This window comes from Theropithecus gelada, chromosome 1, assembly GCF_003255815.1.
Source record: "Theropithecus gelada isolate Dixy chromosome 1, Tgel_1.0, whole genome shotgun sequence".
Lineage (NCBI taxonomy): Eukaryota > Metazoa > Chordata > Mammalia > Primates > Cercopithecidae > Theropithecus > Theropithecus gelada.
In genome coordinates, this window is record NC_037668.1 from 38,369,661 (window position 1) to 38,392,002 (window position 22,342).

General features: G+C 51.3%; 2 protein-coding genes across 2 annotated transcripts in view; one reads left to right on the forward strand and one right to left on the reverse strand.

Annotated features, from left to right (window-relative positions):
* The first annotated feature begins 15,141 nt into the window (after positions 1 to 15,141).
* Positions 15,142 to 22,342, forward strand: part of PIK3CD (phosphatidylinositol-4,5-bisphosphate 3-kinase catalytic subunit delta) — a 73,456-nt gene continuing 66,255 nt past the window's right edge. Inside the window, exon 1 of the mRNA XM_025401012.1 lies at positions 15,142 to 15,213. The gene's annotated coding sequence lies outside the window, so the exon portion shown is untranslated. The remainder of the gene's footprint in view (positions 15,214 to 22,342) is intronic.
* On the reverse strand, positions 16,021 to 18,294 carry LOC112634058 (putative uncharacterized protein PIK3CD-AS1). The gene is made up of 2 exons (XM_025401060.1): positions 17,587 to 18,294; positions 16,021 to 17,432 (listed from the first exon to the last, which is right to left on the reverse strand). The coding sequence occupies exons 1-2, from the start codon at positions 17,823 to 17,825 to the stop codon at positions 17,168 to 17,170; spliced, it is 504 nt and encodes a 167-aa protein (XP_025256845.1). The 5' UTR covers positions 17,826 to 18,294; the 3' UTR covers positions 16,021 to 17,167.

The following is a 22,342-nucleotide window of genomic DNA, read 5'->3' on the forward strand; positions in this document are numbered from 1 at the left end:
CCCATAGCTTGTCACCCCTCCCTGCAGAACCTCCAAACCCTGCTTCCGATGTTGTAAAAACTTAAATCATCTGACCCTTTTGCAATTTTTTTTTTTTTTTTTTTTTGAGACAGCGTCTTGCTCTGTCACCCAGGCTGGAGTGCAGTGGTGCGATCTCGGCCCACTGCAACCTCTGCTTTCTGGGCTCAAGTGATCCTCCCGCCTCAGCCTCAGGAGGAACTGGGACTACAGGTGCCCGCCACCATGACCTGCTAGCTTTTGTGGAGATGAGATTTTGCCATGTTGCCCAGGCCGGTCTCAAACTCCTGGGCTCAAGCCATCTGCCCACCTTGTCCTGCCAAAGTGTTGGGATTACAAGAGTGAGCCATCACCTCCGGCCTGGGATTAGGATCCGAACATATCTTTTTGGAGGCCACCATTCAACTCCTTACATGTGGAAAATGGTTTCTTCTAATCCTAAACCTTTTCCCTTACACTTTTTCATCCTGTCTTTCTGTCCTGGGAAAAAGTAACCATTTCTATTCCTTCTCATAGAGGATTTTGGGGTTTCACCTGGGGTTGCTTCACACACTAGGTGCTTTTCAAGATAGAGGGCTAACTACCGAGAGTGGGTATTTATCTAGAGAAATAGAGGCTTTTGGAGCAGGAGCACCCTGCATAGTGGCGGATGGGGCAGGGCCCAGCTCCATCCTGCTGAGCACCCCCAAGAGGGTAACCTATTTGCAAAGCTTTTACTTGTCTCTAAACCACTTTCGCTAAAACCTCTATTTTTAGCCTCACAACTTCTCTGAAGTTGGAGTAACAAACCTCATTTTTACAGAAGAAACAGACTGAAGGGTTGGGGGCAGGGCTGCATTTCAGGGCCCCCAGAAGGGGAGGCTGAGGCCCCTCCACCCCTAAGGACAGACTCTCCAGGGCAGGGCTGGGAGAACAAGGCCTCACTTTCGGAGTTTTCTGCCTCCCTCTTCTGGGGCTCTGCCTCTGCCTGCCCCTCAGTCTCAACCGTTGTCTTCAGGGTTTTTTGTTTGTTTGTTTTTTGTTTTTTTTTTTGAGACACAGTCTCCCGCTGTTGGCCAGGCTGGAGTGCAATGGCATAATCTCAGCTCCCTGCAACCTCTGCCTCCTGGGCTCAAGCGATTCTCCTACCTCAGCCTCCCGAGTAGCTGGGATTACAGGCAGGTGCCACCATGTCTGGCTAATTTTTGTATTTTTAGTAGAGATAGGGTTTCACCATGTTGGCCAGGCTGGTCTTGAACTCCTAGCCTCAAGAGATCCGCCCGCCTCGGCCTCCCAAAGTGTTGGGATTATAGGCATGAGTCATCGTGCCTGGCCTACTTTAGTTTTTTTGTTTGTTTGTTTTGAGCCAAGGTCTCTGCTCTGTCACCCAGGCTCAAGTGTAGTGGCTCGATCATATCTCAGTGCCATCTTGACCTCCTGGGCTCAAGCAATCCTCCCACCTTGACTTCCTGAGTAGCTGGGAGTACAGGAGTGTGCCACCACGCCCAGCTAATTTTTTTTTCCCCCAAGATGGAGTCTAGCTCTGTCACCCAGACTGGAGTGCAGTGGCACGATCTCGGCTCACTGCAACCTCTGCCTCCCAGGTTCAAGTGATTCTCCTGCCTCAGCCTTCCAAGTAGCTGGGATTACAGGCGCCTGCCATCACTCCTGGCTAGTTTTTATATTTTTAGTAGAGTTGGGGTTTCACCATGTTGGCCAGGCTGGTCTCAAACTCCTGACCTCATGATCCGCCTGCCTCAGCCTCCCAAAGTGCTGGGATTACAGGCGTGAGCCACGGTGCCCAGCCATAATTTTTAATTTTTTTGTAGAGACAAGGTCTCACGATGTTGCGCAGGCTGGTCTTGAACTCCTGGGCTCAAGCAATCTGCCTGCCTCGGCCTCCCACAGTGCTGGGATTACAGACATAAACCACCATGCCTGGCCCAGATTACCTTAGTTTTTACCTGACCTTTTTGTGTCCCACAATCCCATCCAAGACCCCCACATAACACTTAGTTGTCTCAGCTCCTCCTGACTGTGAGTTTCTCAGACTTCCCTGGTTTTTTCATCTTGACAGTTTTGAGGCATACTGGTCAGGCATTTTAGAGAAGGTCCCTCAATTTGGGCTTCTTTTGTGATTACACTGGGGTTATAGGTTCTTGGGAGGAAAAGCACAGAGGGAAAGTACCATTATCATGTCATCACATCAGCGCGACATGCTTTCAGCATGACTTAGCGCTGCCAACATTGGCCTCGGTCACCTGGCTGAGGTCACGTTTGCTGAGAATCTCCACTTAGGAGAAGTTACTCTTTGTCCCCCTTCCCCCTTCCATACTTTACTTCTTGGAAGGAAGTCACCAGGTGCAGCCCGCAGGTGTGGGATGGAGAACTGGACTCCACCTCCTTGAGGGTGACATAAATTCTTTGGAATTCTGCACAGGAGACTTGACTATTCTCTCCCATATATTTATGTATTCAGCCATTTAGCTGTATCAGTGTAGATGCATGGATAGCAATTTTATACCATGGGTTATAATCCAAGGTTACTTCATTCATTCATTCATGCATTTATTTGTTTATTTATTTATTTATTTGAGATGGAGTCTCGCTCTGTCGCCCAGGCTGGAGTGCAGTGGCACAATCTCGGCTCACTGCAACCTCTGCCTCCCGGGTTCAAGTGATTCTTGAGCCTCAGCCTCCCGAGTAGCTGGGATTACAGGCGCATGCCACCACTATGCCTGGCTAATTTTTTTTGAATTTGTTTTTATTTTTAGTAGAGACGAGGGCTTGCTATGTTGCCTAGGCCAGTCTTGAACTCCTCAGTTTAGATAGTCCTCTTGCCTCACCCTCCCAAAGTGCTAGGATTACAGATGGGAGCCACCGTGCCTGACCTCCTTTCTTTCTTTTGTTGCTCAAGTTGTTCTAGCTTTGGCCACTGGAAGCTTTTTCAGTTCATCGCTGTGACCTCCCAGATATGCACCCATTATTGTGGTGTTTTGTTTGGAAGCACTTCTTTTCTTTCTGGAACTTTAAGATGTTCCGGTTTCATCTGTCCTTTTCTTGCCCTCATCCTAGAATTGCCAATTTCCCCAGGAAGCCCTGTTTCCTTTTGTGGAGGAAAATGGTATCAGAAACCAAGATCCAGGCCAGGCGCAGTGGCTCACACCTGCAATCCCAGCACTTTGGGAGGCCGAAGCAGTTGGATCACCTGAGGTCAGGAGTTCAAGACCAGCCTGACCAACATGGTAAAACCCCATCTCTACTAGAAGTACAAAAATTAGCCGGGCATGGTGGCAGGCACCTGTAATCCCAGCTACTTGGGAGGCCGAGGCAGGAGAATCACTTGAACCTGGGAGGCAGAGGTTGCAGTGAGCCGAGACTGTGCCATTGCACTCCAGCCTGTGCAACAAGAGCAAAACTCTGTCTCAAAAAAAAGAAAAAAAAAAAAAAAAGAAATGAAAATCAAGATGCTGGCGTGCTGGTGCATCCTCCTTGCTCCTGGGGTGTTGTTGCTTCTAGCTCTTTCCATTTGAGCAAGGAAATGTGTGTGTGTGTGTGTTACAGGCTTTTTCACATGTGAATCACAGTCCCGCCACTCCCTGGCTCAGCCTGGAACCTTCCCTCTGCTTCTCAGTACTCTTTCGGTCAAACCCCAAATCCTCAGCTGTCCCCTCCCTGATCCTCCTTGCTATCTGCACCCAACCTGGGCCTCCCTGCCTCCAGCATGCCACCATTGCCCAGGGCCTTTGCACCATTTCTTGCCAAAGCCTGTGATGCTCTGGCCTTCGAGACCCACGCGGCTTCTCCTCCGTCAGCTCATCCAGATCCGTGCTCAGCTCCGGTGTCCTGCCCTCAGGGAGGCCTTCCTGGCTCTGTAGTCCCCCTTCCCCTGTCTCTTTCCTCCTATCTTACATTTCTTTGCAGCACAACACTGTATCTTATTTTTATTCTTCTTAGTTTCTCTTCCTTACTGAGTATAAACTCCAGGGGTTGTGGGGGCGGCAGGCCTGGGGCTTGTCCAGTGCTGCGTCTCCAGAGCCCGACACACAGGCACAGCTTGCTGCAAGATACACACTTGCTGAGTGAATCAGTGTTGCAAAGCCCAGGTCACCTCCAGTGTATGGAGGGCATGAGGTTGAATCCAGGTGCCTGACCCCAAACTCTGCTGCTCCCCCACTTCCTCCACCCCCTCTTGAACTTTGTATCAGAAGCGGGACTACGGACTCATGGAACCCTCCCCCAGCCCTGGGTCAGAAGGTGCATTATTGTTCCCTTGTGCCAGATGGGGAAACTGAGGCAGAAGTGACTCCTTTGAGGTCACACAGCCGACAGATGGTGGGGCAGGGATGTGAACCCTAGGTAGCCTGGGTTTTGAGTATGTGTGTTTTACAGAAAGAATTTCTGTGGAGCCCCCATCCAGCTGGACCTAGAAACACAATCTTCACCAGCTCATTCCTGCCCTGGAGTCCTGGAGCACTGGGCCACCTCTGCGCTGTCTGCTCTGGCCCGGAATCAAGTACCATCCCCTCCACCTGCAAACCCCACGACCCCTGACCCTCTAAGTCATTCTGCAGCCCACCAGTCACAACCTAGCGATGGAGGGTGCAAGGCCAGAGACTCCCAGCTCCTTTTCCCCAGGTATTCCTGCCTGGCCACCTCTCAGCACTCCTTAGAGCCCGAGTTCTTGCAAGTCAGACTTTCTAGGAGTGGAACCTGACCTTGGCCTTCTTCTCTAACCATCTGCTCCACCTTTTCTTTGCCATCACCCTCATGTGATCCAGGGCAGCAGCTTTCTCGTTGTATTGACTGGAACCTACAGTAAGAAATGCATCTGACATCTTGACTTCACACACACTCACACCTAGGAATGGAACCAAAGCCTGGGGGAGGAACACCCGCCCTTACTACAGGGAGTGCAGCCTGACACCGTCTTTCTGTTCTATTTTAAAATTTAATTTAATTAATGTATTTATTTTGAACCAGAGTCTCACTCTGTTGCCCAGGCTGGAGTGCAATGGTGCGATCTTGGCTCACTGCAACCTCCACATCCCGGATTCAAGCAATTCTCCTGCCTCAGCCTCCTGAGTAGCTGGGATTACAGGCGTGCACCACCATGCCCAGATAATTTTTGTATTTTTAGTGGAGACAGGATTTCACCATGTTGCCCAGGCTGGTCTCAAACTCCTGACTTCAGGTGATCCCCTTGCCTCGGCCTCCCAAAGTGCTGGGATTATAGGCGTGAGCCACCATGCCCAGCCTCTGTTCTATTTTTTTTTTTTTTTTTGAGACGGAGTCTCACTCTGTCGCCCAGGCTGGAGTGCAGTGGTGCGATCTCTGCTCACTGCAAGCTCCGCCTCCCAGATTCACACCATTCTCCTGCCTCAGCCTCCCAAGTAGCTGGGACTACAGGTGCCCACCACCATGCCTGGCTAATTTTTCATATTTTTAGTGGAGACGGGGTTTCACCATGTCAGCCAGGATGGTCTCGATCTCCTGACCTCATGATCCACTGCCTCGGCCTCCCAAAGTGCTGGGATTGCAGGTGTGAGCCACCGCGCCCAGCCCCGTTCTATTTTTTTTTTAACTTGGCCGGGTGCAGTGGCTCACGCCTGTAATCCCAGCACTTTGGGAGGCCGAGGCAGGTGGATCATGAGGTCGGGAGATTGAGACCATCCTGGCTAACATGGTGAAAACCCATCTCTACTAAAAATACAAAAAATTAGCCAGGCGCGGTGGCGGGCATCTATAGTCCCAGCTACTTGGGAGGCTGAGGCAGGAGAATGGCGTGAACCTGGGAGGCGGAGCTTGCAGTGAGCCGAGATGGCGCCACTGCATTCCAGCCTGGGTGACAAAGCGAGTCTCTGTTTCAAAAAAAAAAAAAAAAAATCTTGACTCACTGAATAGTTCTCCAGCACACTAGCATGTCACAACCTGCTGTTGCTGCTATTGAAAAATGCTCTTGGCCAGGCATGGTGGCTTATGCCTGTCATCCCAGCGCATTGGGAGGCCAAGGAAGGTGGATCACTTGAGCCCAGGAGTTCAAGACCAGCCTGGGCAACATAGCAAGACCTCATCTCCAAAGATTAAAAAAATTAGCCTGGTGTGGTGGCACACGCCTGTGGTCCCAGCTACTTGGGAGGCTCTGGTGGGAGGAGGATTGCTGGAGCCAATAGGTCGAGGCTGAGGTGAGCCATGATCATACCACTGCACTCCAGCCTGAGGAACAAAATCCTGTCTCAAAGAAAAGAAAAGAAAGAAGAGAAAGGAAGAAAAGAAAGAGAAAGAAGGAAAGGCCGGGCATGGTGGCTCATGCCTGTAATCCCAGCACTTTGGGAGGCCAAGGCGGGCAGATCACCAGAGGTCAGGAGATGGAGACCATCCTGGCTAACATGGTGAAACCCCGTCTCTACTAAATACACAAAAAATTAGCTGGGATTACAGATGCGCGGCACCACACCCAGCTACGCAGGAGGCTGAGGCGGGAGAATTGCTTGAACCCGGGAGGTGGAGGTTGCAGTGAGCTGGGATCACACAACTGCTCTCCAGCCTGGGTGACAGAGCGAGACTCCATCTGAAGAAAGAAAGACAGAAAGAAAGTGAGAGAGAGAGGGGAAGGAAGGAAGGAAGGAAGGGAGGGAGGGAGGGAGGGAGGAAGGGGAAGGAAAGAAAAACTCTTCTAGAGCAGAAACATCCAATCCTGCAAAGCCCAAAGATGTCGTTGTAGAATATAACTAGGATAGCTCAAAAACTCACATTTTCTGAGGGTGCCCTCTGTGTCAGGCACAGTTATAATCGTTTTACATATATTAATTCATTTAATCCCAACAACAGTTCTGAAAGTTGAGCACCATTATTAGTGTCCCCAGGCTACAGATGAGGAAGCAGACGCGCAGGGAGGTTAAGTCACCTAAGATCACACAGCTCCACAGTGGCAGGGCCAGGCAGTCTGGTTCCAAAGAAGGTGCTCTTAACCCCCAAGCTTCACCACACTTTTCCTGGCCAAAGCAAAAGGGTAAAGACTCGAGCTGGGTAGTTTCTGCCTCGCCTGGAAGGAAAAGACCCACACCCAGCAAAGTGGGCTTCCTGCCAGGATGGGGCATGGAGGCAGGTGTCTGGAGTCCCTCGTGCAGGGGCTGAAGTGGGCTTCTCAAACTTGCAGCCCCCACTACATGGGTGCTCAGAATGGCTGCCCTGCAATAACCCTTCTTGTGGGCATGCGTGGGTGGTGGTGGTGGTGAAGCCACTCCGGGTTGAGCAGAGCAAAAATGTTTGCAGTGTTTGTGAGAAGAAGCTGTGAGTTGCTTGGCTTTGGGAGGGGAAGTTCTGCAGGACAGGGTTACGGGAAAGAAGAAAGCCTGGGCTGGAGTGGTGGCTCACGCCTGGAATCCCAGCATTTTGGGAGGCTCACTCAGGAGGATCACCTGAGGTCAGGAGTTTGAGACCAGCCTGGCCAACATGGTGAAACCCTGTCTCTGCTAAAAATACAAACTTAGCTGGGTGTGGTGGCGGGCGCCTGTAGGTAGTTACAGCTACTTGGGAGGCTGAGGCAGGAGAATCGCTTGAACCCAGAAAGCGGAGGTTGCAGTAAGCCGAGATCTCACCACTGCATTCCAGCCTGGGTGATGAGGAAGACTCCATCTCAAATAAATAAATAAACAAATAAATAAATAAAGTTAACCTTCAAGAACAGCCATCATCGTTCCTCAAGTTCCTGACAGAATCGCTCGCTGCCTTCCTGCATGCAGTTTCTGAGCTCTCTCGCTTTATTTTTAACTATTGTCATGTGTGTCTTGGAGGAAGCTACCTCAAGTTCCCTTTGAACTGTCAAAAAAATGAACTAGTTGCAGTGGAGAATGGACAGCAATCCTAGAAGAAAAATGGCCCCTTAGCTGCAGGAAAGTCAACCAACATGCATTGCTTATATCAGCTCTGTGGCCCTCCGCTCCTTTCTCAGGAAATTAATACTGATTGGGAAATACTTGGGACACATTTGATGGAAGAGAAAAGAGGTGTTAGTCATTAAAGGGTGGGGCTGGTCAGTGGAGAACAGGCTTGGACGGGCAGAAGCACACTGCAGGCCCTTCCGCAGAGCTTACCCAGACCTCCAGCCCTATTTTTCTTTTTCTTTTCTTTTCTCTTTTTTTTTTTTTTTTTTGAGACGGAGTCTTGTTCTGTCACCCAAGCTGGAGTGCAGTGGTGCAACCTTGGCTCACTGCCACCTCTGCCTCCTGGGTTCAAGTGATTCTCCTGCTTCAGCCTCCTGAGTAGTTGGGATTACAGACACCCATCACCATGCCCGGCTAATTTTTGTATTTTTAGTAGAGACGGGGTTTCTCCATGTTGGCCAGTCTAGTCGTGAACTCCTGACCTCAGGTGATCCACCTGCCAAAGTGCTGGGATTACAGGCGTGAGCCACCACTTGCCCAGCTTGAATGTTAAATTTAGCTTAAGCTTCCTGGTGCCCCAAGCGAAAGAGAGGGTCATGATAAGTCCCTAGGGTCATGGTTTCAAAAAGGAAGTGTATCAGGTTTTCAGGAAAGTGAAACTTCTATTTTTTTTTTTTAGATGAAGCTTCGCTCTTGTTGCCCAGGTTGGAGGGCAATGGCATGATCTCAGCTCACTGAGGCAATTCTCCTGCCTCAGCCTCCCAAGTAGCTGGGATTACAAGTGTCTGCCACCAGGAATGGCTTTTTTTTTTTCTTTTTTTTTTTTTGAGACAGAGTTTCGCTCTTGTTGCCCAGGCTGGAGTGCAATGGCATGATCTTGGCTCACTGCACCTCTACTTCCCAGGTTTAAGCAATTCTCCTGCCTCAGCCTCCTGAGTAGCTGAGATTACAGGTGCCCGCCACCACGCCCGGCTACTTTTTTGTATTTTTAGTAGAGATGGGGTTTCACCTGTTGGCCAGGCTGGTCGTGAACTCCTGGCCTCAGGTGATCCGCCCACCTCAGCCTCCCAAAGTGCTGGGATTATGGGCGGGAGCCAACGCACCCAGCCGAAAGTGAAACTTCTTAGGATGGAGGCCTAACGAGACCCACGGCCTGGTGAAAGTAGCAAGGATCTGGAAGAAGTTGTCATAATAGGTATTTATAGACTGTGTGGCCCTGAAAAAGGACTCAACTTTCCTGAGCCTCAGTTTTCTCATCCGTAAATTGGGGATAAGATTTACCTTGCTGGGCAATTGTGGGTATCAGGGAGAAAATATAACTTCTCCTCAGTCCCCGTAAGTTCGTGGTTGGGTCAGCCCGCTGTAACAAAAGACAGATTCACACGAAAACCAAGCAAGTTGATTAACACATGCAGTGCACCTCACGAGGCAGAAACTGCAATGAAAGGTGACCCGAAGCAGTGGCTCAGAACTCCGGCTTATCCAGAATCTTTGACAAAGAAGAATGAATTTTCAAGAAGTGACAAGACAAGGGAAAGCAGCTTTCGGCTTCCAGTGGTGGGAAACCGCAAGAAGGTAAATATATGGGAGAAAATGAATGGAGGAAGGTTTGTTTGTAGACTCTTCTGGTGCCTCTGAGCTGATAATCATTGTCTCCAGTAAAGTAGAATTTATGTCCTGTATTTAGGCATGTAAAAAGTCAAGACTGAGCCAGGTGTGGTGGCTCACGCCTGTGGTTCCAGAACTTTGGGAGGCTGAGGTGGGCAGATCACCTGAGGTCAGGAGTTGGAGACCAGCCTGGCCAACATGCTGAAACCCTGTCTCTACTAAAAATACAAAAATTAGGGCCGGGCTTGGTGGCTCACGCCTATAATACCAGCACTTTGGGAGGCTGAGATGAGTGGATCATGAGGTCAGGAGTTTGAGACCAGCTTGGCTAACATAGTGAAACGCTGTCTCTACTAAAAATACAAAAAATTAGCCAGGCATGGTGGCGGGCGCCTGTAGTCCCAGCTACTCAGAAGGCTGAGGCAGGAGAATCGCTTGAACTCGGGAGGCGGAGGTTGCAGTGAGCCAAGAGCGTGCCACTGCACTCCAGCCTGGGTGACAGAATGAGACTCCATCTCAAAAAAAAAAAAAAAAAAAAAATTAGCTGGGCATGGTGGCGGGCGCCTGTAGTCCCAGGTACTCGGGAGGCTGAGGTAGGAGAATTTCTTGAACATGGGAGGTGAAGGTTGCAGTGAGCCGAGATCGTGTCATTGCACTCCAATCTTGGTTACAAAAGCGAGATTCCGTCTGGGAAAAAAAAAAAAAAAAGTCAAGACTGGCAGGGCATGATGGTTCACAGCTGTAATCCCAACACTTTGGGAGGCTGAGGCGGGCAGATTGCTTGAGTCCAGGAGTTTGAGAGCAGCCTGGGCGACATGACAAAACCCTGTCTCTACAAAATGTAGCCCATGCCTGTACTCCCAGCTACTTGGGAGGCTGAGATGGGATGGTCACTTGGGCCTAGGAGACAGAGGTTGCAGTGAGCTGAGACTGTACTACCGCACTCCAGCCTGGGTGACAGAGTGAGACCCTGTCTCAAAATAATAGTAAAACAATAATCATCTTTTAAAAGTCAAGATTACACAAATTTAGTTTACAGATCTTAGCTTTTATTCATGATTCTTTCTTATTATTATTCTTATTTTTAGAGACATGGTCTCACTTTGTCACCCAGGTTGGATTGCAGAGGTGAGATCACAGCTCACTGCAACCTTGAATTTCTGGGCTCAAGTGATCCTCCTACCTCAGCCTCCCAAGTAGCTAAAACTACAGGCACATGCCACCATGCCTGGCTAATGTTTTATTTTTTGTAAAGATGAGGTCTCACTGTGTTGCTCAGGCTGGTCTTGATCCTCTAGCCTCAGCCTCCCAAAATGTTGGAATTTCAGGCATGAGTCACCCTGGCCCATTCATGAGTCTAAAATTGGGAGTCCCACAGAACCAGGACAGGTTCAAGGGGCTTCAGTCAGCAACATAGAGTGTTTGTGGATGGAAAACAGAAGTAAGCTATAGAGCTTAATTGGTTACAGTGTTTGCTTTGTTTGAATCAGTTGGCCACCTAAGATCTACTAAAGCTCAGCTGTTGTAACTGACAAAAACTCAGCTATTTGCTACATGTATATACTCTTAAGTTAATTAGTTTCATTTAGCATGAGTGACTCCATATTGGTTTGGTCTGCTGGACCCGGTACAGGGGTCTTGTCCCAATCAATGGCTTCCTGCAAATTTTATTTAACAGGCAGAAAGGGGAGAGGATAGAAAGATCTCTTCATCTGCTTGCTGCTTCTTAATTGCCTTCAGCTCAAAAATATTTATGTCAAAGAGGTATATTTTGGGGGGACATATTCTGGTTTCCTTCACGGGGATCAAAGAGAACAATATGTAAGGCACATCTTAGTGCTTGGCAACTTGGCATGCCTCATTCTCCTGGCAGCGTCTTGCATAGTAAAAAGCACGATTTGAATTGCTGTCAGCAAATACATATTCAATGAAGAATTCCTTTGGAAGATGCAAAACCATTCCTCATTTGGCTCTTTCTTGCAACAAACTCTGAAGACCAGAGAGCAGCACTGAAAGTGCAGCCTAGCAAAAGCATGGTTAGGGCCAGGTGTTAGGAAGCCTCAGGACAGGCTGCTCGCTTGGTCGTTAGAGTTCCTTCTGAAATGTCCATTTCTCTTCTGGCTCTTGGCATCCTTGAAGCAGGCTAGAGACTACTGCTAAGGCCCAGTGATCGGAGCCTGGGGTAGGCATGAGGCTGTGAGCCTACCCCAGGAAGGATGTTAGTGTGCATTCCTGGGGACAGGTCCAACGTTCCTTCCAAAAGGCACCCGTGGTCCTTTCTGGCTCCTCTGCAAGTGTCCACTGGAGAATACAGAACCTGTAGCCTGCATCTTACAAAACCTGGACCAGGCCAGGCACAGTGGCTTATACCTGTAATCCCAGCACTTTTGGAGGCTGAGGCGGGCAGATCACCTGAGGTCTGAATTTCAGACCAGCCTGGCCAACATGGTGAAACCCTGTCTCTACTAAAAAATACAAAAATTAACCAGCCATGGTGGCACACACCTGCAGTCCCAGCTACTTGGGAGGCTGAGATATGAGAATCGCTTGAACCCAGGAGGCAAGGTTGCAGTGAGCCGAGATCATGCCACTGCACTCCAGCCTGGGTGACAGAGCAAGACCCTGTCCTAAAAAACAAAAAAACAAAAAACAAAAACCAAAAACCCGGGACAATTTAGAAAGCCACTCCATCTTACCCAAGCCCTCTCCCCTTTCTTGGCTGGAATAATGGTCTCTGGGCCTCTCTCTGTCTCTCTTTTTCTTTTTTTCAAGGCAGAATCTCACTCTGTGACCCAGGCTGGAGTGCAGTGGAACAGTTATGGCTCACTGCAGCCTCGACCTCCAGGGCTCAGGTGATCCTTCCACCTCAGCCTCCCGAGAAGCTGGAACTACAGGTGCACACCACTACACTGGCTAATTTTTTCTTTTTTTTTTTTTTTTTTTTTGTAGAGACTGGGTTTTGCCATGTTACCCAGGCTGGTCTCAAACTCCTGGCCTCAAGTGATCCTCCAGCCTCGTCCTCCCAAAGTACTGGGACTACAGGCACGAGCCATCATGCCTGACCTGGGCCTCTGCTTGTTGCAGCCTCTGGAGCCAGCAGGCACAGGGCCCAAGGTGGTCCTGAGAGGCCCAGGCATCTCTTGGGTAGAAAAAGTCCTTCTCCGTAAGCCCGGGAGGCGGAGCTTGCAGTGAGCCGAGATCGCGCCACTGCACTCCAGCCTGGGCGACAGAGCGAGACTCCGTCTCAAAAAAAAAAAAAAGAAAAAGAAAAAGTCCTTCTCGCCGGGTGTGGTGGCTCACGCCTGTAATCCCAGCACTTTGGGAGGCCGAAGCGGGCAGATCACGAGGTCAGGAGATTAAGACCATCCTGACTAACACAGTGACACCCCGTCTCTACTAAAAATACAAAAAATTAACTGGGCGTGGTGGGGGGCGCCTGTAGTCCCAGCTACTTGGGAGGCTGAGGCAGGAGAATGGCGTGAACCCGGGAGGCAGACGTTGCAATGAGCTGAGATCGCACCACTGCACTCCAGCCTGGGCGACAGAGCGAGACTCCATCTCAAAAGAAAAAAGAAAAGAAAAGAAAAAGTCCTTATCTAAGCCTCAAATCCCTCATCCATCCAAGGGACCAATAACAGCTCCTTTACCTCCTAGGCTGGATTGAAGAGGGTGCTTTAAGCCGTTGTTTCACTAAGTAATTGACTGGCTCACCCTTCACCCTATCCTGGAAGGATATGAAGCCACTGTTGTAATCTCAGGGATGGGCTCACCCACCACCCCCATGCTCTTGGTCCACCAAAGCTGGGAGGTCGCTGCTGTCAACCCAGGGCTGAGCAAGGAGGGACTTAGGCCCTGGGCTGTCTCCCCCAGCCTCTCACTCATGCCTGCTGTAGGGGAGGAGGGAGTGGCCTCCTTCTGCCCTCTAAATTCCTTGGCTGGGCTACACATTAAATTTACATAAGAGAGATTAACAAGAGAAAAAGCATGTGTAACTACGACCTATGCATGGGAATCCCACAAAATATGAGACTGGACAAAGGATCAGATGAGTAAAGCTCATATAACATCCTACAAGGGACAGGAAACATTCCTTCAGAAAGGAATAGGGGCTCGGGTCAGGTGTGGTGGTTCACGCCTGCAATTCCAGCACATTGGGAGGCTGAGGTGGGCGGATCACGAGGTCAGGAGTTTGAGACCAGTCTGGCCAACATGGCAAAACCCCTGCCTCTACTGAAAATGACAAAAATTAGCCCGGTATGGTGGTGTGTGCCTGTAGTCCCAGCTAATTGGGAGGCTGACGCAGGAGAATCGCTTGAACCCAGGAGGCGGAGGATGTGGTGAGCCAATATGGCGCCACTGCACTCCAGCCTGGACAACAGAACAAGACTCCTTCTCAAAACAAAACAAAACAAAACAAAACAAAAAACATAAAAACCCCACAAAAATCAGCTGGGTCTGGTGGCGTGTGCCTGTAATCCCAGCTACTTGGGAGGCCGAGGCAGGAGAATTGCTTGAACCTAGGACGCAGAGGTTGCAGTGAGCTGAGATGGCACCACTGCATTCCAGCCTGGACAACAGAGCAAGACTCTGTCTCAAAAAAAAAAACAAAAATAGAGGCTTGGGATCCTGGGGACGTGGTACACAAGTTAAGCGAGAGTGAGGGGAGAAGAGGGTACGGTGAATGAAGCTTGTCTTCTTATAAAAATAAAATTTTTCAGGTAAGAAAAGTTAGCTCTGAGCAGCCCTCTGCCTGATACTAATACTTTACCAATGGAGATTTTCCTTTTCTGTTTTTGACACAGGGTCTCACTTTGCTTCCCAGGCTGGAGTGCAGTGGTGCAATCATGGATCACTGTAGCCTCCATCTCCCTGGCTCAAGCCATCCTCCCACCTCAGCCTCCCGAGTAGCTGGGACTACAATGTGTGCACCACCACGACTGGCTAATTTTTAAATTTTTTGTAGAGACAGGGGTTTCCCTATGTTGCCCAGGCTGGCCCGAATTCCTGGGCTCAAGCGATCCTGCCACCTCGGCCTCCCAAACTGCTGGGATTGCAGGAGTGAGCCACAGTGCCAAGCCTGGAGATTTTCTTTATATATATAAATCATTTTACAAAAGGACAGCTTTTCAGAGCTACTCCTATGCCTTCAGTTTCTAAGAATAATCCCTTCAAAATATGCTGAAGAAGTATATTTTGGGGTGGCACATGCTGGTCTCCCACAGTCATATTTTGGGTGTGTGTCCTGAGCCCCAACACTGGTCACCTCGCAGTGGTGCTTGGGGTCCCTGGGTGCCTAGAGCTGCAGGTTACCCCTTCTCTCTCTCCCGCTCTCAGCCTTTCTGCCGCTGCTGTTGAAATTCTTTCCTGCGTGAAGGCGGGGCGCTTAGGACCTTTATATGGTCGTTTTCCTTCGCATAAAAAGAAAACTTGTTTCGTAGAAGGGCAAGGTGCAGCTTCCAGAGGCACCTGGGATGATGCCCCTCTAGCAGTAGGCGAGCTTGGGGGTGTGGGCGGCGGGGGAAGGCGAGGCCCTGGGGGACCTGTTGTTTTTCCTGTTGTAAGTGAAAAGGAAACAAAGTGGGAAGTGGAGTGTGCGGGCTGGCGGCAGGCGGGGCGCCCCGCCGCGCCCCGCCTCCCTCCCTCGAGGCTCACTCGCGCCCAGCGCCGTCGCTCCGAGCGGCCGCGAGCCGAGCCGCCCAGCCCTGCCAGCTGCGCCAGGAAGGTAAGCGATCGCCGCTGGCTGCATCAGGGGAGGTAGGAAGAGGACCGCGGCCAGGGGCTTTGGGAGCCGCGGCTGCGCTCGGGGCCGCGGGGCTGGCTGGCGGCCGTCTCTGCTGCACACACAGCCCATGCGCCCTGGCCCTGGGCACCTCCCCGCGTCTAGCGAGCCGGGCCCTGGGATCCCCGGGGGCCGGGCTGCTGCGACCTGAGCGGGGGCTGCCCTAGAGGCCCGGGGACGTCCCCCGTGGGCCCGCCGAGAGGGGCGCGTGCAGCTCTCCGGCGCCTGCACTGCGCGCCTTGCCCGCCTGGCCCGGCAGCTGGGTTTCGGCTGAGCTCCCAGCGGAGGTGCGGCCTCCCGTGCGCCTGCCGAGGCAAGAGGAAACTGGAAGCGCTCAGCGCGTGCGCCCGCTCCGAGCGCTGGCGAGAGGACCAGGGACCTCCTCTGTACGGCGGCTGGGTCCACAGAGGGCGCGCTAGCGGTGTCGCCCGAGTGCCCTGGCGCGGAGAGAGGGCTGCGCACAGTTCGCCGGCGCCCGGGTCCTGTGCGCCCTTCCCAGCCCGGGCAAGTGGGGAGCGGAGCTGCAGAGGGACCAGGGTGGAAGTTTCCGGGGCTTCCTCCCGACTTGTGGACCAGCGCCCCGCCTCCCCGTCCCGGGCCGCCCGCGCTGTTCGCCGCGTTTGCTGCAGCGGCGCAGGCAAGATCAGCTCCGGATCTGCGGCCGAGCCGGGGTTACGCCGGCAAAACCGCCCCCAGCTTTGCATTTCCGGACTTTTTTATAAAATACTCTTACCCGTAATTCAGCCTGAATGAGGCTTTTTTAAAAAAAATCGAGTTTCCTGTTTTTATTTAGGCTTCCTCATCTGCACCTCTTCCTCTGAGATAGAGAAGAGGGGAACTGGCACGACCTTTCGTGGGCACCAGGATGGGGGCGTTGCGGGGCAGGAAGACGGGGGTCCAGAGAACCGGGGAAGGGCCGCTGGGAGGTCCCGAAAGTGCGCTCTGGGTGGGGCGAGGGTGAAGCAGGTAGGGGCGAGATTTCCGGGGTCGCGGGTGGGGGGCGCCCTGGAGCGGCCAAGATGCAGGTTCCTCGCGTGGCCCCCCTGGGATCTGCCCAGTTTGCGGATGGAGCGCGGAGCTGATGGGCCAGCTCTCACTTGGTGTAGGTGTTCCCTGGAAGGAGGGACTGCGGATCTTGAACCCCACCAGACTCCATTAAGGGGGCCTTCCCTCCGCCTCCTGATAAGTCCCACCTCTGAAATGCTGGGCACAGCTGCGCGTGGATGTGGGGCGGGTGTGCCGTGGGTTGGAGTGGGAGGGGGCTATTTTTCCTCACTCAGGGCTCTCGGAGGGGAAGGTTTACCGCTCCCTGGGGACTTTAAGACCAAGGGCTAACCCCCTGCTTTCTTCCAGGAGTGCCTGACGGTGCCTTGGTGTTCTTGTCAATTGAACGGTACCATACGGACATTACTTCCCAAAGAACTGGTCGTTCTTACCTAGGTGATTTCAGTTGGACAACCGTAGGAACTGAGTGGTGTTGTCTTCATTTTACAGTTAAGGCAATGAAGGCTCAGAAAAGTTAAATAACTCACCAACCCACACAGTTTACAAGTAGCTCCTCCAGAATCCCAGCTCTTTCCGACGCCAGCGCGTTTAATCATCTGGGGGTGCCGTTGCTGGCGGGGTAAGGAGAATATCCTAGTAATTATCTTGGGGGAATTTGGAGGGGACGACTTTTCAGAGGCATCCTCTAAGATACCCTTGAGACTCCTCTGTAACACCCGCTGCTGCCATTCACACCCCTCCCCAATTTGATTGATGTGTTGAGTGGGGCGGAAGGTTCTTTTGGTTGATGAGGCTGCGACCAAACGCAAGGAGATATAAATAGAGCTTTCTCTTTGGCTCTCTCTAGAGCAGAAATGCCAACCCCTTAGCATTTCCATGGCCTGCTGGAGTTTCATTTCTTGATATTAGGATTCCAGCCATCTTGGCTGGTGAGAGGCCTGCTGGCGGCTTCCTGGGCTTGGTCCTCTTTTGGTACTTGCACAGAATGATGGAAGACACTGGAGTGGGCTGGAGGAGTGCTCTTAAAACCCGGTTGTGGCTGATAGCGGTAGCTCATACCTGTCATCCCAGAGCTTTGGGAGGCCCAGACGGGAGGATCACTTGAAGCCAGGAGTTCAAGGTTGCAGTAAGCTATTACAGTGCCACTGCGCACCTGCCTGGGTGACAGAGCAAGAGCCCATCTCTGAAAAATATAACACAACAACCCAGTTGCCTGCTCGAGAGACACCTAAGCTAGCCTCCTTCTGAGCCCCACTTCCCACACCCCTCAGCCCATGTTCAGAAACAGACTACATTGGCCACACTGCTCACTTAGATGTTTCTGGAATTAGGGCACGTGCCCCAGAGGTACTCCCGACCACGCGGATGTCCCCTTCTAGCAGGAAAAGCGCGTTTCTGCGTTTCTGCAGCCTCAGTCCACGCCGCCGGGTCTTTGCACTGAGCTGTGGGCTCCGTTTCTCCTCCGCTACTATGTTTAGCAAGTATTTCCTGAGATCCCACGGGGGCTCAGGGGCTGTGCTAAGAACAGAGCAGGCAGAGTGGGAGGGCATCGGCCCCTGGGGGGCTCACAGGACGGACAGTCCACCAATGGTTGGAGGCCAGCACCCAGAGCCAGTCCGCTGTCGCACAACAGTGTCCGATGGAATTCATGGGGGTGGGAGTGGTGATGGTGAGAGTCGGTTCCTGCTTCACCTTGTTTTTCTTCAATTGCACAGTGAAAGGGAGAAGTGAATGTGCAACGGATGAAGCAATTCCCCTTTGGCTGGGTTATTTTCAAAACCATTTTTTTGTAGAGAGCAGTTCCCTCCCTCCCTGAGGCCAGCTGCTGGTGTGGGCCTGATGGTGGGGTTTGGGGCCCCAGCAAATGTTTCCTTAATGTGGGGCCTTCAGAAAGTTCTTTCAGGCCAGGCGAGGTGGCTCACGCCTGTAATCCCAGCACTTTGGGAGGCCGAGGTGGGCGGATCACTTGAGGTCAGGAGTTCAAAACCATCTTGGCCAACATGGTGAATCCCTATCTCTACAAAAAAATGCAAAAAAAATTATCTGGGTATGGTGATGAGCACCTGTAATCCCAGCTACTCGGGAGGCGGAGGCAGGAGGTGGAGGTTGCAGTGAGCTGATTGTGCTACTGCACTCCAGCCTGGGCAACAGAGTGAGACTCCATCTCAAAAAGAAAAAAAAGAAAAAAAGCTCTTTCAGCCAGGAGGGTGGCTTCAGCTATTCCCCAGGGGACAAGCGTGTTTCCCAGCAAAGCTGTTAGAGAAGATGGTCTAGAAGCAGTGCCCCAGGATGGATGAGACAAGGAAGGGCCCTGTCCACGGGAGGATGGCAGAGCCTGGCTTGTTTGAGAGGGAGGAAAATATTGTCATCTTGGTACTGGTGACAGTGTTTCATAATTAGCGAAGGTTGCAAAACGCCACCTTTCTCTCCCTACAGTTAACGCTAAGACTGAATTGTCTTTAATTTGGTTGGTGGAAATCCCCGGCAATCATATCAGAAATGCTGCCAGTTTCAAGATGGAAACAATAAAAAACCCAGGAACCCCTCGCCACCCTTTTTTTTATTGCAGCTAAACACTGTGGCTTGCTGTGGGTCCTACCAAAATAATGGGCCACCCTCGCCTCCCTGAGGGCCAGCACAGTCCCTGGGGCCTGTGAATGTTCCCCTTCCAGCTGCACTGGCTGGATATGCATGAAACTCCCCTCCCTCCCCAGAAGTGACAACCGCACCACCTCGGATAAGGGTCAGGACTCCTGGAAATGGGTCCCTTTTCCTATTACTTTCTTTTTGCTTCTTTTTTTTTTTTTTTTTTGAGATGGAGTCTCACTTTGTTGCCCAGGCTGGAGTGCAGCGGTGTGATCTCGGCTCACTGCAACCTCTGCCTCCCAGGTTCAAGCGATTCTCCCACCTCAACCTCCCGAGTGGCTAGGATTACAGACATGCGCCACTATGGCCAGCTATTTTTAGTATTTTTAGCAGAGACGGTGTTTTGCCACGTTGGCCAGGCTGGTCTCAAACTCCTGACCTCAGGTGATCCGTCCACCTTGGCCTCCCAAAGTGCTACGTTTAAAGGCGTGAGCCACCGTGCCCAGCCTTCCTATTACATTCTGAGCACAGGGGGAGTGATCAGAGCGAAGGGTGTGGCATTTCTAAAGTGGTATTTCGGTTGGCTTCTGTTTCACTCATATTGGGGGAAATTGCTTCCACTTAGAGAAAATGCCGGAAGAGTGGGAGGTGCCAGGAGTAGGGTGGGGGAGGAGGAGATGCAGAAAGGGATGGACCTTTTTGGGATTTTTCATCCTGGAGGGATGCTGTACAGGTTAAATATCCCTTATCCAAAATGCTTGGGACCAGAAATGGGTTGGATTTTGGATTTTGGGATATTTGCATTATATGCTTACCAACTGGGCATTCCAAATCCAAATGTTTGACATCTAAAATGCTCCAAAGAGCGGCCGGGTGTGGCGGCTCACGCCTGTAATCCCAGCACTTTGGGAGGCTGAGGTGGGCGGATCACCAGGTCAGGAGATCGAGACCATCCTGGCTAACATGGTGAAATCCCGTCTCTACTGAAAATACAAAAAATTAGCTGAGCGTGGCAGTGGGCGCCTGTAGTCCCAGCTACTCTGGAGGCTGAGGCAGGAGAATGGCGTGAACCCGGGAGGAGGAGCTTGCAGTGAGCCGAGATGGCTCCACTGTGCTCCAGCCTGGATGACAGAGAAAGACTCCGTCCCAAAAAAATAAATAAAATAAAATAAAATAAAATAAAATGCTCCAAAGAGCTTTGTATTCGATCATGATGGCACTCAAAAATTTCAGATTTTGGAACGTTTTAGATTTCAGATTTGGGATGCTCAACTGTTGTTAACCTCCTGTGGTTGCTGTAACAAATGACCTCAAACTTTGTGGCTTAAAACAACAGAAATGTGCATGCTTATAGTTTCAGCTGCTTGGGAGGCTGAGGTGGGAGGATCATTTGTGCCCAGGAGTTTGAGGCTGCAGTGAGCCATGATGGAGCCTGTGAGTAGCCATGGCACTACAACCTGGGCAACATTGCGAGATCTGTTGCTAAAAGAAAATAACAGAAATGGGCCGGGTGTGGTGGCTCACGCCTGTAATCCCAGCACTTCGGGCGGCTGAGGTGGGCATATCACTTGAGGTCAGGAGTTCGAGACCAACCTGGCCAAAATGGTGAAGCCCCGTCTCTACTAAAAATACAAAAATTAGCCAGGCGTGGTGGCATGTGCCTGTAGTCCCAGCTATTTGGGAGGCTGAGACAGGAGAATCTCTTGAACCCAGGAGGCAGAGGTTGCAGTGAGCTAGACTGCGCCACTGCACTCTAGCCTGGGTGACAGAGTGAAACTCCATCTCAAAAAAAAAAAAAAAAAAAAAAGAAATGTATTCTCTCACAGTTCTGGAGGCCAGAAGTTAAAAATTAAGGCGTCAGCAAGGCCTCACTCCCTCTGGGGGCTGTAGGGGGACAATCCTTCTTTGCTTTTCCTTCTGGAGGCTACAGCGTATCTTGGCCTGTGGCTGCATCACTCCAGTCTCTGCCTCCGTCTTCACAAGGGCGTCCCCTCCGTGTGTCTGGGTCTCTGTCTATCTCTTATAAGGACACTTGTCTTCGGATTTAGGGCTCCCTTGGATAATTCAGGTAGAAATCATTTCAGGATCCTTAACTTACTTACATCAGCAAAGACCCATTTTCCACATTATTCTTTTTCCAGATAATGTCCAGGTCCTGGGGGTTAAGACCTGGCTTTGTGGGGGCTACCATTCAGCCCACTGCAGATAAACAGGAATGTCTTTCTGTGTTTTCTGGGGACGGTGGGGAGTGCTGTCATCTTTGCAAGGAAGCTGCCCTGTTCTGCCACTTGGGTGACTTTAGGCAAAGATGTCAGAGTCCGTGGTGATCTCTGCTGGACCATTGACCCCAGCCTCCTTCCTGCTTGCCATTCCCCAACTTGTATGAACTGGCAGCCCACCGCATCCCACCCCTAACCTCCTGGGCTAACTTCTGGAGCTCAGGAGGAGAAATGCTCTTACTTTCCCTCTCCAACAAACTCCTCCCTCTTTATCTTCAACAACAATCCCTGCCCTCCGCAGCCCGTTCCCAGCCCAGGACTGCTCTCTCTCTCTCTGAGATCACACAGCGCCTCACATTTTGAACTTTTGTCCGTTGGGCAGCCACTGGCAGAGGTCGGGGGAGGGCTCAGGTGGGGACACAGATGCTGCTATCTTCCCACCTCTTACCACAGGACATGGTATGGGGCTGGTGGCACTGGGAGGGGTTTGGGGAGCCCCGTTCGTCATTGAAGTTTGTAGGAGGGGTGGATGAGGACATGGGAGAATGACTGGGTGAGGTGCTCCGGGGCTCTCTGGAAGGGCTGGGCCCCCCTCTTGCGTCAGCCCCAGTGGGGGCATTGCTCTTGTCTATGTTGGTCATGAAATCTGGAAGAAATGCTTTCTTATCAATAGGGAAGCTAATCGGCCTTGTTTTTGAAACTTCGGAAAACCATTTATGGCTAGGCATGGTGGTTCATGCCTGTATTCCTAACACTTTGGGAGGCTAGGGAAGGAGGATCATTTGAGCCTAGGAGTCTGAGACCAGCCTGGGCAATACAGTGAGACCCCCATCTCTGCAAAAAATAAAAACAAATTAGCTGGGCATTGTGATGCACGCCTGTAGCCCCAGCTACGTGGGAGACTAAGGTGGGAGGATTACGTGAGTCCAGGAATTTAAGGCTGCAGTGAGCTATGGTTGCAACACTGCACTCCAGCCTGGGTGACAGAGCGAGACCTTGTCTCAGAAAAAAAAAAAAAAAAAAAAAAAAAAGATAGTCATTTATGTCCAGGTGAGGGTGGGGCTGGGTGAGGTGGTGGTTTGAGGGGGATTGCCACATGGAAGAGAATGTACTGTCTTTGGAGTCAGCTGAACTGGGTTTTTTCCCAGCCACCTTTTTTTTTTTTTTTTTTTTTGAGGCAGAGTCTCACTCTGTTGCCCAGGCTGGAGTGCAGTGGTGGGATCTTGGCTCACTGCAACCTCCACCTCCCAGGTTCAAGCGAT